Raw genomic sequence first — 14,130 nt, 5'->3', positions numbered from 1 at the left:
GGGCCGCAATGCGGACGGAGCTCGGCGCCGCCGTCCTTCTCCCGGTCCCCGCGCGCCGCTCGCAGCCGCCGCCGGTCCCCGCAAAGCGCCCCCGCGGAGAGTGCAGCGCCCCCAAGCAGTCGCCCCACTTGTTCCCGCCTCGGACCCCTCGCTCACCGATATCCCCATCCTCGTCGTCGTCCTCCTCCGGCTCCATTTCTAGCAAGACGTCCCAGGTCATCATTTGCATGGCTCCCCCCGAAGGCGGCTCCGAACTTGGCGCGAAGTTGGGGGCTCCCGGGTTCCGGAACGACGCGGCTCTCGCGGGGCCCTGCGCCCGGCCGGGGACCGCGGGCCGCCTCTCGCTCGGGCTCACGGGCCGCTGTGTCCCGCCCGCGCTCCGGGAAGCCGAGCCGATGCGATAGCCTAGCCGAGCCCAGCCCCAAAGGCCACCACTCGCCACTCGAGCCGGACCTGGCCACTGAGCATGCCCAGTGAGCGAGCCGAGGCTGGCTGCGGAATGATTGAACTTCCCTGGGTTTTATGAGGCGCTCAGAAGGAAGTCGGGAGACCGAAGGGAGTCGCTGGCGTTCGCGTTCTGCACACGGGTGAACTCGCAGAAGAGGGAGGCGGGAGCACGCGAGCGTGGGAGTGGACAGGGTTCCCCAAACGTTGTCCCCAGGCGACGCAGCATTCTCTTCCAAGGTCATGTATGGACACACGCCAAGGCTGGCGTTCTTGGACGTCTCTTACTGGGGAGGGGGAAATCCTGCTGCAGCTCCCATGAAGAAGACTGAAGGCGAGCACGTCTGAACCGGTGGTTAAAGGCGACGTGAAGCCAATGGAGGACCTTAAAGTATCAATTCCTCTGACTCCAGAGTGGGGGAAAGTGTATTCTGGGGGGGAGACAGTGAGATTACAGAGAAAAGAGGCAAAACTCGTAGAAAATAAGCAGCAGAAGACAAAGATAAAACAGAGAGATCTTAAGAAATATGTTTACAAAGGCGGGAGGATTTCCACATAAAGTGAGGTTTAGGAGGCGAGACAAGCGCCCTCTGGCCCCGCCCGCGTGAGCACGCACAGGGAGTGGTCGGAAGGAAGATGATCGCTGAGGGAAGCAGCTCACGTGGGCGATGGAAACAGTCCTCTGTGTCAGCAAAGCGAAAGGAACCAAAGACCGCCGCTCTGGTTAGGCGTAAGCTCTATTTTAAAGCAGCGTGAAAAATACTATAGTGACCAGAGGAAACAAACAAAGCAGTGAAACAAAATTAACCCAGAGAGTAAAAGAAAGCATTCCTGGAGACCAAAAGGAGCACAGATACAAAGGGATTTCTACTTTGAAAACACGGGGTAGTTTAAACTGCAGGTTCCTGGGATTGTGTGTCTGCAGAACTTTTTTCGAAGGAGCTGGTGAACTCGGGTCAGTTTTGGCTTCTCAAAAGGGCTGGAAGGTGTTTGAACATCCTTGTGATATTGTCTCTCTAACACCTCTCATTGATACTTTTTATATTTTTTCCACTGAAGTACCAGGATTATTACAGTAACACTAAATCTGTACATTTTATTCTCCCAGGTACTTATTGTTGATGTTTTCATATGAAAGAAATAAAACATTCAGACCAATCATAAGTGCGAAAATAGCCATGAATATGCATTCCAAGACATGAGATTACTTTTCGGAAAATAGCCAGGAAACACTATACTTACCTTTTTTTATTTTAAAGACTGGCACCTGAGGTAACATATGTTGCCAGTCTTTTCTTTTCTTCTTCTTCTTCTCCCCAAAGCCCCCCAGTACATAGTTGTTTATTCTAGTTGTACGTCCTTCTGGCTCTGCTATGTGGGATACAGCCTCAGCATGGCTTGATGAATGGTGCTAGGTCCATGCCCAGGATCCGAACCTGTGAACCCCTGGGCCGCTGAAGTGAGCGCGCAAACTTAACCACTGGGCTATGGGGCTGGCCCCTATACTTACTTAAAGAACTTTTTTGTAAAAAGAATATTGTTTTTAATATAAAGAGAAAACAATACAGTACTCTGAAGATGGGGGGAGGAAGAAAAGATGGGAGAATAAAAAAGAAAAAAATGACAAGGAGAGGCAGCAGCCCATGGCACAGCGGTTCAGTTCACATGTTCTGCTTAAGTGGCCCAGGAATCACCTATTCACATCCCTGGTGCAGACTTACACACTGCTTGTCAAGCCATGCTGTGGCATGAGTCCCACATAGAAAGTAGAGGAAGATGGGCCAATCTTCCTCAGCAAAAAGAGGAGGATTGATGGCAAATGTTAGCTCAGGGCTAATCTTCCTAAAAAAAAAAAAAAGACAAGGAGAAAAGAGTGTTTTCTTTTGATGACTTCTCTCTTGAAAGCTTATGAGACCTACTAAAGTAGAAATTCCAGCAGTATTTTGGTTACACGATCAGTTTTTCACCATTTTCATTCAACAAGCGTGTATATAGTGCTTTGTACGTGCTAGGCACAGTTCTAAATGTTTTGCATTCAGTCATTTAACCCTCATAACACCCCTAGGAGTTGTTACTACTCTTTTACTCAGGCATGGGTGTGGGGGTGCAATTGAACAACTTGTCCAAATTCACACAGGGAGTGGGTGGCAGAGCTAGGATTCAAACCCAAGCAGCTGCTTCCAGAATCTGTGCTCTTAGCTGCTTTTTAAACCATCTCAGAGACATTTCTGAGTCCATTAAAAAAAATCATTTTTTCCCACCAATTTGAAGTTCTCAAAGTCTCATCAACTCCCTGCCACGTGTCTCTCACCAAATGGTCTGGTTTTCATGGCCTAAGACTTTGCTCCAAGTTAATTAGTAGTTAGAAAACTCCTGTGGTTGATTTTGCAACAGGTTTCAATGAGTCATCTCAAATTCTTCACAGATTTTACAGTTTACATTTTTCTTGCTTGATAAATGTTGCAGAGAGGCATTGCCGGCCTTATATGTAAAGGCGACGGTTGGTGGAAGGGAAATGAATTATTTACTTAGGTTAGCTGTGACTCTTTTATTGGTAAATTTCATTCTTGCATTTATTCCATTTATTTCCTGTGGCTTCTCTCATGCACTATTTTTTTTCAATTTGAGTAATCTATGCTTCAAAAATTATCAAGGTGATAGGCCTATGTAAGAATCACACCCTTGACCCTGAAAAATTAACATCTATATCATGAATAGTTTGTGAAATAAAATATGCCTAGCCACATGTGGCCAAGTTGCTATATTTGAAAACTTTTCCAAGTTGGGCATCATAAACCAAGTATTTTCTCATTCTTCGGTCTTCTGATGGCCACAGGATGCTCTTTCTCTGTCCATCCCTTAAAGGTTGGTGCTTCTTGGGCTTCAGTCCTTGGGCTTCTTTTCTTCTCATCTTTCTTTATTGAACTCATTCAGTCTTATAACTTTATTACCTTTTCTATGAAGGACCAGTTTCATGGGCATACAAACAGTTCATTCACACAGGGTCCTGCACACAGAAGGGCATAATGCTTGGGGTCTTAATGCTCTGCATTTGCTGGCTTGAAATTCTTAATAACCTTATCTTTGAATTTTTGTTGTGTGAGTGAAGTCCAATTAGTCAATAGAGTGTGCCTCATTCACAAGCTGTCCTGCCTCCGGCCACCTCTCTGCTGCCCTGAGACAGGTTCTCAGCTGCCAGCTCCCCCCATTCCTTGGCACCCCAGCCCTGCTGCCCTCCTCCTCCTCGCCCCACCCAGGACCAGGACCATCAGATCCTGGAACTGAGGACCAGGCATGGTGGCAGCTGTCCCTGACCATGGTGGCAGCCATAGTGTGTTCAGTGGGCAACTTAGTGGGGATGAATCTTTTGCCCATCCTCTATGTGAGTGCATCCTGGCAAGGAAGTTGCAATCTCTTATAGGTTGTCCCTTCAATGTGGGTTGGAGCATAGAGTCCATGAGAAGTAGATACCTGGCCCAACTTCCCTGCTCTCAGTCAGAGCGTGGTTTGTCAGTCCTACAAGTTGGTGGGAGGGAGACGTGGCTTCTGGTAGGCCTCATGTGCTCTTTGAACAAGGGACCCTGCATTTTCATTTTACACTGGGTCCTACAAATTGTATAGCTGGCCTTGATTCCAAGATCTTTATTGCCAGCACAGATGTCTCTTCTGTGTTATAAATGGTACATCTGCCTGCACGCTGGACATCACTTGGATATTTCTTAGACATTTCAAATTCAACAGGTCCAAAACCAGATTTATAATCTCTGCCCCAAGCTTGTGTCCCTAAATCCAGGAATGGTACAAACTAGTTATACAAGCCAATAGTTTGAGAATCATTTTGTCTCCTTCCTTTCTCTCTTATCCCCCATATCCCATCAATTGCTAAATCCTGTTGCATCTGCCTCCTGGATATCTGGCACACATCCTGTATTTGTTATCTACTGCTGCATTGCCACATAACTGCATAGCATGACATTTTAGCAGAGACCTGAAGGAAGTAAGAGATTAAGACGTGCAACTCTCTGAGGGAATGGAGTTTTAAGCAAAAGGAAAAGCAAGTGCAAAAGTCCAGGGGAGAACCAACAAAAAGATCATGGCAACTATGGCGTAATAGATTATCCCACAATTTAATGGCTTAGAGCAATAATAAATGTGTAATCTCACACAGTTTCTGTGTGTCAGGAATTGGGGAGCAGCATAGTCAAGGGGTCTGGCTTGGGTTCTCTTGATGTCATAGTCAAGACATTGGCCAAGGCCATAGTCACCTGAAAGCTTGACTAGGGTCTGAGATCTGCTCCTAAGATAGTTCTGTCTCAAGACAGTTCACTCTCAAGCACTGGTGCTTCTTAGCAGGAGCTCTGTTCCTTCTGGGCCTGAGTGTCCTCATGATACAATGCTGACTTCCTCCAGAATGAGCAATCCAAGAGAATGGTGAGGTGGAAGCCACAACATCCTTTATGACCTAACCCTGAAGGTCACACATAGTCATTTCTCCATTGGTTAGACAGGTCAGCCAGCTCTACTCACTGTGGGAGGGGCTTATACAGGAGCGTGAAAAGCAGAGGCAGGAATCATTGGGAGCTTGGAGGCTGGCTGCCACACAGCTCCACTATTACCGTTCTCACACATACGGCCATCATTTCTCATTCTTAGTTATTGAGAACTACCTATATGCTGGCCACTTTCCTGGGGGTTGGGGATTTAATAGTGAAAACAAAAAACAAAGACAGACAACATCCCTTCCTTCATGACCTTCCATTTCAGTGGATAGAGACAAATGGAAAGTGCATGTCAGGAAATGATGAGGACTCATGAGAAAAATGAAGAAGGAAGGGCAAGGGCAATGGAGAATGATGGTTGGGGGGACAGACTTTACACAGAGTGGTTAGGGAAAGCCTCTCTGATAAGGTGACATTTTAGCAGAATTCTGAAGAAGTGAGGGAACAAGACCCCCTGAGGGAATAGAATTTTAAGAACAGGGAAACGCAAGTGCAAAAACCTTGAGGACAAGCATGCTTGGTGTCTTCAGGCAAAGCAGAGATGCCAAGGGGACTGTGGCATAGCGATGGAGGTGGGGAGCGGTAGGAAGGCAGGGCTGGTGGGGGAGGGGAGTGCTGCAAATCACTTTTGGCCATCAGAAGGCCTTGGGCTTTTACTCTGAATAACATGGAAAGACTTTGGAAAGTTTTGAATAAATGGGTGGCATAATGTAACATATTTTAAAGGGATGTTTCTGACTGCTTTATGGAAAATGGGCTAGACTGCAGCAGAGCAGGTGTAGGAGCAGGGAGGCCAGTGAAGAGACTAGGTCTTAAATTCAGACAAGGGAGGATGGTCTCAAACCAGAGTGGTAGTGGTAGATGTGGATTCCAGATATAATCTTTTATCTATAATAAATAAGAATAGATTTTTTTTTGAGGAAGATTATTAGCCCTGAGCTAACATCTGCCAATCCTCCTCTTTTTGCTGAGAAAGACTGGCCCTGAGCTAACATCTATGCCTATCTTCCTCTACTTTATATGTGGGGTGCCTGCCACAGTACGGCTTGATGAGCTGTGTGTAGGTCCATGCCCAGGATCTGAACCCGCACACCCTGGGCTGCCAAAGTAGAGCCCGAGAACTTAACCGCTGCGCCACCAGGCCTGCCCCTGTTCAAGAGTTTTTATAGAGCCTAATCTGCAGCACCCTCCCACTTCCCCTTCTCAGAGGTTCGTGGATGGGGCTGAAAGTTCCAACCCTCTCATCACTTGGTCTTTCTGGTGACCAGCCCCATACTGAGGCTTTCTAGGTCCACCACTCTAAGTCACCTCATTAGCATAAGCTCAAAAAAGGGACTCCTTATGAAGGACAAAAGACACTCCTATCACTCAGAAAATTCTAAGGGTTTGAAGAGGTTTGTGCCAGGAACTGGGGACAAAGATCAAATATATTTTTTATTACACCACAAGTTCACAGGAGAACAAAGGAACAGGAAGTGGTAACGACTATAGACACTGCTTTTGAGGAGACTTGAAACTCTTTGAGACCCATGAACTCCAGACTTTCATATCCATCTCCACTGGATTCTAATAGGCAGCTAAAATTTAACATCCAAAACCGAACTTCCTCATCTTCCTCCCAAACCCTGGTCTGTCCATAATCTTCTCTATCTCAGATAGTCACAACTCCATCCTTCTGATTGTTCAGGCCCCAAACCCTGCAGTCAGCCTTGATGCCTCTCTTTCTTGTACACTCCATAGCCACTCCATCAGCAGATCCTTTTAAGTCTATTAAAATATTCATCAAGAATTGGACCACTACATACCACCTTCACCACTCACATCTCATCTATGACATCATCCTCTCTTACTTGGATTATTTTTCTATCTGGTTTCCCTGCTTCCACCTTTGTCCCCCTACAGTCCATTCTCAACACAATAGCCAAAGTGATGCTTTTAAACCATAAGGCAGATCATATTACTCTCTGCTCACACCACCAACAGCTCCCCATTCTAACCATAGGAAAATCTAAGGTATTTACAAAGCCACTCCATTTAAATTGCAAAATCTCCAGAGTCATCTCATATGATTGTGTAAGATGTTTACTCTACACAGGTGCCTGGTCAAGGGGAATAAAATGAGGCCTGAAATCTATGCTTGCCGTGAGCCATGGTGCATGGCTCTGTCCATACAAGGTCCCATGTAGTTTGTCAGCAACCCTGGACACCTCTACATGTGTACTCTCCATCCCTCTTACTTTGCTTTATTTTCTCCTGTCACCTAGATCCCTCTTACGTACTATAGCATTTGTTTACGTACTCTCTTTATTATCTGTCTTCACCAACTAAAACATGAGCTCCATGACAGCAGTGATTTTGTGTTTTGCTTATTCCCATATCCCCAGCACATAGTAGGTACTCAATAAATATTTATTGAATTGAATTGAGTTTTTCTGTAAAAGGTAATGGAGAAATGTACTAGTAGATAGAAGAGTATGGGGTCAAGAGAGAGAAAGGTCATAATGTGGGAGAGAGAAGGAAAAATTGCTGTCATGATGTCCTTGGGCAAGTGAAAGTGATGAGCTCTAATATAGCATGTAGATATTGGCCATAAAAAAGCAGGATAAAACATCCATCATGAAAGCCATAGGGAAGATACAGTGTATGGATGCAGGTGTATTGGTAAATGTATTGGTAGGAGCTGTGGAAGCTATCTTTCTTTCCCCCAAATGTTTATTTTGAAAGTTTTCAGACATGTAGAGAAGTGGAAAGAATAGTATAACAGACACCTATACATCCACCACCAAGTTTCAACAATTGGGAGTATTTTGCTATATTTGATTTGTATTTGTCTCTCTGAATATATTTCATTGAACCAAGTTAATGTTGCAGAACTCATGACATGTCATCCCTACCTAAATAGTATATTCATGAAGAAAAGATTTAACAATATTTTCCTTATACCAACTAATAGCCCTTCCACATTCAAGTCTCAGAGTCTTTAATGGCCAAGCCTTTTCATACAAGCACCCAATCACATTCCACACACTGCGATTGATTATATTCCCTGCTTTTTTTCCAAATGACTGACTTTTTCAAGTGAATAAACAGCTGTGCATAATTTTTTCCCCTAATGCTATTGCTCAATATCTAGTATTTCCTACAAACTGGACCTTAAGTCAGAGACTTAGATTCAAGTTAAACATTTTTGGCAAGAATCTGTCTTAGAAGATGCTGTGTTTGTCATTTGCCATTTAGGTAGCAGGTGCACCCTGGCAGAGTGTACCACCATTATGGGTGCTAAGTTTGATCAGTAGGCTACATGGTGAACACCAGATCTTTCCATTAGGTCAGGGTTCAAACCCTGGGGTTTTGACTCCAGGGGCTGGGCCTCTAACCACTTTGTAATATTGCTTCTCTGAGTAAATGCGCAGGGCTCAAGAACCAAGAACATGCACATAAGCAGTAAGGCTAGGATTCCAAAGCTGATTGCTCCGCCCGCTACATGAAAATGCCTTGTCAGTTTAGAATCTTAAAAAAGGGCCCTTGGGACTTGCTGTACTTTCCTGGTGAAAGCAAACTTCTTCTCGTGTTCTCTATTTATTGAGGAAGAGACAAATGCATTTATCAGCTTACTAGCTGGCACCAAGTGGGGGGTTGATTTGCTCCAATAAAGAGATAACTCAAATTATAGCTGATTTTCCAGTTTCCATTTTGATTCATTGTCATTCCCCGAGATCCATCTTTCTTATGCCCAGAAAGATGAGTCAATGAAGTGGGAAAGTAGTCTTTGATGGGGCCATTAATCTCTTTGGTTCTGTGATGACTTGAGTTCTGAGGAAGTAGGGTTCTAATGTTGGGAAGGCAGAAATTTGAGATTAGAACTTTCTTTTAGAGGAGGATTGAGGCCAGATTACCTGTAGCCCTGCTTGAAAGCAACTGAGCAATCCAGATAGTTTTTTGGTTACTAAATTTTCAGAATTAGATGTTTTGGTTTTTGTTTTGCTGGGGAAGGTTGGTAAATGGGCTCTCCTTGAAGAGTTTGGAATAAGTGCCTCTTCTCCTGGCAGTCTCGGAGGCCCTGATGCAGGATCGCTTTACTTTCTTGCAGGGGCAGAAAATTAGGCAAAAATTATCACGGCAAAAATTAGGATTAGAACTACCTACACTGCTGGATGAGGTTAGAATCAAGATGTGAGGACAGCTGGGTTAGTGGTGGGCAGGATACTTTTTTAAAAAAGAGACTTTCTTACTTGTTTTTTTTTTTTTTTTGGTTTATGAAATTGAGTGGAGGCCACAGCTTTGTCAATAGCTGGTCCTCAACTGCCACACAGGATGAGGAATATCAAATACCCCCAAATGTTCACATGCCCAGTCCAATCCTATAGAATCTAAGGCATTGCTGGGGGCGGGGGGGGGAGGGGAGGGGACAGCATAGATTGCTCTAACACAATCTCAAAGTTATTTTTATTTTAGTTCCATTTTAAAATATATAATGCTTTGCAAAGCAGGGTGAGGTATCAGGGGAAAAATGACATGAGGGTCTCATAGAGAAGTTAGAAATAACTCCCTACAACAGCTAGAGCAGTGGTTGAGGGAAGTGGACAAACCACATCAAGGCACGATTCTCCATGGCTCTTTGACGTGCCCTGTAGTCTCCGTTTTCACTAGCATTTAATTCACAAATAATTTTGTGAACGAAGGGAAGTAAAATCACCTTTTCTGGAACATTGTGAGATATTTTTATAATCGACAGAGGGCATATTTTTGTCTCACAGTCAACTCACAGAATTACCTAAGCCTTCTGGGAACCTTTTGTCTCATTTACTGAGACCGTGTGGCCTGCAAATCTGAAAATATTTACTATCTCACCCTTTACAGAAAGTTTGTCAAACCCTGAGTTATTTTGTCCTTTCCCTTAACCCAGCTTTTTCTTTCCTCCTGAGGAAGATTAGTCCTGAGCTAACATCTGTGCCAATCTTCCTCTATTTTGTATGTGTGTCACTGCCACAGCATGGCCACCGATGAGTGGTGTAGGTCTGCACCTGGGAACTGAACCTGGGCCACCAAAGCAGAGTGTGCTGAACTTAACCACCAGGCCACAGGGCCAGCCCCAACTTGACCTAATTTTTAAATGGTATATTATTCTTTTGAGATGGAGCTGTTTCAGCAGGTAAACAACCTGCACAAATAGGTATTTATAAAGAACCACTTATTGTGTGTTGATTTACATTCATTATTTTTAGCAATTACACAGTTTCCTCCTATAGATTATCATGGAAGAACCACAAATGACTTCATGGAATTAGCAGGCAACTCAGAGTGAGTGTTCTGAAGGGATATTTTTGACAAGTGTTAAATGTCCATTTGGCTAAGTCAGGACAGGCAACAAAATGGTGCCCAAGAATGGAGCTGTGAGTCCAGCTCAGCATTAAATTTTTCTCCCAAACTGTCCCTGAGGCCCCTCAATCTTTGGGGACAAAAGGACCAAATACTTAGGTCTCTGCTGTTTCTTCTGGGCCCAGGTGGCCTTGTGTCCCACCAGGTCAGTTCTCACTCACCCTGGGCAGCATGCAGGCCGCCTTCCCCCTGCTCGCTCATAATGGGCATAGATTCTGGTCAGCGATGCTGATCTTCGTTACTCCATGTGCCATACCGGTCCAGTCCTCCCTGGGGTACATTCCACTCTGTATCTTCCACAGACTTGTTCAGGAGCCCCATCAGCTTCGCCCCAGTGATGGTCTCACTTGGCAACTTCTGCTGCAGTTCTGGGCTGGAGTCATTAGGAGCTCTGAGACTCTTTACACTGGACACACTCACCTTTCTGCCCTGGGCTTTTCTTAGGGCAGGAACTCTGTGCAGACATCTCTGGTTTGTTTTCATTGGCACCTCTGCTTGAATATGAACAAAAGACCTGGGGTGGGTGCGGTGCATGCAGCTGAGAGTGGACCAGGCTGCGGACTGAAAGCCATTTTTTTTAATTGTGATAAAAAAAGGCATAACATAAAATTTACCATCTTAAGCATTTCTAAGTGTATAGTCAGTAGTGTTACATATACTCACATTATTGTGCCACAGATCTGTAGAATCTTTTCATCTTGCAAAATAGAAACTCTATACTCGTTAAACAGTCCCCATTTTCCCCTCCTTTCCAGCCCTTGACAGCTACTGTTCTACTGTCTGTTTCTAAGTTTAACTGCTTTGGATAACTCATATACATGGAATCATACAGTATTTGTCTTTGTGTCTGGCTTATTTCACCTAATATAATGTCCTTAAGCTCTGGAAACTATCTTTTGGTAATTTCTATTTTCTCAGTAAAATAGAAAACAAAGGTCATTAGCAGGGGGTGAGAATGTGGAAGGAGGTTTAATCAGAGAGAAGGTTTGGAATAGTTATCTAAGACAGCTGGAAGGTAAATCGACTAGGGAAATAGCATAGGATCCAAGAAGGACTCATATGAGTTCAGGAATTAAAATGAAATCTGTTATCATGGTCCTATTTTTTTCCAGGCACATTCCGCTACCCAGGTCCATATATCAAATAGGTGGACCTAACTATAACTAGGGTAGGGTTTTGCTAGGTAAATGCAACAGAGGGAAAGAGTGGGAGGGAGTTGAGGGTATTTAATGATGTATTATAGGATCCAAAAGATAGAGCACTGAGGACACGACTGAACAAAAGTGGTAAGATCAGGAAGTTGAGTATTTTGGTGGTGTGGACTTGTTGGAACCACTGGAGCTATTTCTCACCTGGATTACTGCTGAAGACTCCTTCCTAGTTTTCTTATTCTTTCTAATCCATTCTGCTTCTTGTGGTCAGAAATGATTCTCTTGACATGAAAATCGGATGGAATCACTCCTTTCAAATTCCCCAAGGGTTTCGCATTGCACAGTGGATAGTGGCTAACTTCTTCATGACTTGACACCCTGTCTATATCCCAAGCCTCATTCTCAACACTTCAGCATCTCAGTACCTCCAGCACCTACAGTTATTTGAAAGTTGCGTTCTCTACTATACCTCCAAGACTTTTCACAAGCTATTCTCCCTACTTGGACCATTTCTCCCCATCTTGAACTGGCTTTCATTTATCCATCAGGTCTCAGCTTAAATTTCACTTCCTCCTGGAAGACTTCCTTGACCTTTCCCAGTCTATATTGAATGCCTCTGATACTTGCAGAGCATCCTATATTTTCCCACGCTAGCATTTAATATACTTTATTCTTAATGCTTATCTAATTATTTAGTTATATCTCAATATAATTAAAGTGACTTTGTATGAATAGCTCACCCTGTATATGAAGCATATAAGGTTTTTTTTTTTTTTAATATTTGAATCCTACATAGAAGGTGCTTCTTGAAAGTCATCCTACTTCCTCCTTGTTGAAACTCTTCTTCTCTAGTCTTTTAGGACATCTCACTCATCTGATTCCCTCCATGCTTGACATTCACTCCTCCTCTTCAAGACCTCCAACCCTCTATCCTATCTCCTCCTCTTCCCTGAGGTTATTTCATCCAGTCTCATGATTTTAAAATATCATCTACATCTTGATGACCCCTAAATCTTTATCTCTAACCTGGACATTTCTTGAGTGCTCCAGATTCTTATTTCCAACTGTATATTCTACATTCCTGCTTGGCAAAAACACGCTTATTAATACCACCAAACACCATTACCCAAATTGGCTCCATTTAATGAATAACACCTATGGCAGGTTGCATTTTATAAAGATAGCCACACCAAAATACTTATCCTATTTCCCATGCTCTTCTTACAATGTGACTGACACTGTTCCACTGAAAGGTGGGCTCTGTGTTCTCTATCCTTGGCTCTGAGCGGAGTATGTGACTGCCCTGATCAATGGAACACAGAGGAAGTGATGCTATGTGACTTCTGAGACTGGACCACAGAAACGGTAGAGCTTCCTATGCTTGGCTCTCTATCTCTCTCAAGACGCTCACTTTTTGAAGCCAAAGACCATGCTGTGAAAGAGCTCAGACCACATAGAGAAGCCATGTGTACATATTCCAGCTGAGAGGGACAGGTAAGGGCTAAGCTGACAGCCAACATTAACCATTAGACAGGTAAGTTGAATGGGCCTTTAAATGGTTCCAGCCTCCAGCCTTTGAGCCATCCATTTAAGGTTCTACACATGGAACAGAAACAAGCTATTTCTACTGTGACCTGTCTGAACTCCTGACTCACAGACATGACAAGAGATAAAAAATGATTATGTTTGGGGGTAATTTGTTACATAGCACCAGATAGTTAATACAGTATAACAGCTAGTCACTTGCTCAGGCCAAAAATTTAGGCGAAATTCTTCTTTCCTCTTTTTCTCTCATATCCACGTCCAATCTATTCAACAAATCTGGCTCAGTCCATCTCCAAAACACATCAAGCATCTGAACCCTTTCTCTTGCCTCCCATGATACACCCTGATCCAAGTAACCATCATCCCTGGCTAAAGCAGTCAGCAAACCCCCTATTGATCTTCCTGCCTTTCTTCTTTCTTCCCTACAGCCCATTCTCCAGTCAGCAGCTAAAGAGATGCTTTGAAAGTCCCTATCTGAATGTGTTCCTTCCCTGCTTAAAACGCTCCACGACTGAAGAAATTTGAACACTCTCTAGATATTTGATGATATTAAGAAACAGTTGTGAATTTCTAAGGTGTGATAACAGTGTTATAGTTAAAAATTTCTTTGATAGACATACAGAAATCTTTATAGATGAAATGATGTGATTTCTGGGATTGTTTCAAGATAATCCAGGGAGAGGGGGAGTCGATAAGGGTATTGATTAAACAAGGCTGGTCAGGAGCTGAGAATTGTCAATGCGAGGTGATACGGAGGAGTCAGTATACTATTCTATTTTTTGTATGTTTTAAATTTTATTTTTTAAAAAAGGGGGGGGAAACCCTTTAGTGTATTTCTTTCTCTTCCTCTTTTGTTCCCTTCTCTTCCCTTATTTTTTTCTTTAAAAAATCTCATTGGTCTTCTTTCTCATCCTTTGAGGTAGCCACAGCTGGCAGGGCCTTCGTGCAGAGCTGGGACCAAGGAGACAGTCAGAGCTGAGGAGGTGGAGGGGTTGTGAGGAGACAGCATTTCAAGGTTGAGGAAGAACTGGTGGGGTTAAAAGATTGGTTATATAAGGGAGGAAAGAACAAGTAAGTAAATAAGGTACAAATATGGAAGGGGGAAGACTAAA

General features: G+C 43.8%; 1 protein-coding gene across 2 annotated transcripts in view; it reads right to left on the bottom strand.

The window, feature by feature from the left end:
* ANO6 (anoctamin 6) overlaps nt 1–973 on the bottom strand; it is a 188,307-nt gene extending 187,334 nt beyond the window's left edge. The window contains exon 1 of one of the 2 annotated variants that reach the window (XM_070494727.1): nt 157–973. In XM_070494727.1, coding sequence (XP_070350828.1) covers nt 157–229 — 73 coding nt within the window. In that variant the 5' untranslated portion in view covers nt 230–973. The remainder of the gene's footprint in view (nt 1–156) is intronic. The other variant, XM_014860463.3, reaches the window with a different exon arrangement.
* Between the last annotated feature and the right edge of the window lie 13,157 nt (nt 974–14,130).

This window comes from Equus asinus, chromosome 22 (genome assembly GCF_041296235.1).
Source record: "Equus asinus isolate D_3611 breed Donkey chromosome 22, EquAss-T2T_v2, whole genome shotgun sequence".
In the NCBI taxonomy this organism is placed as follows: Eukaryota; Metazoa; Chordata; class Mammalia; order Perissodactyla; family Equidae; genus Equus; species Equus asinus.
The sequence above is the reverse complement of the archived record's forward strand: the minus strand, read 5'-3'. Positions and strand labels throughout refer to the sequence as shown.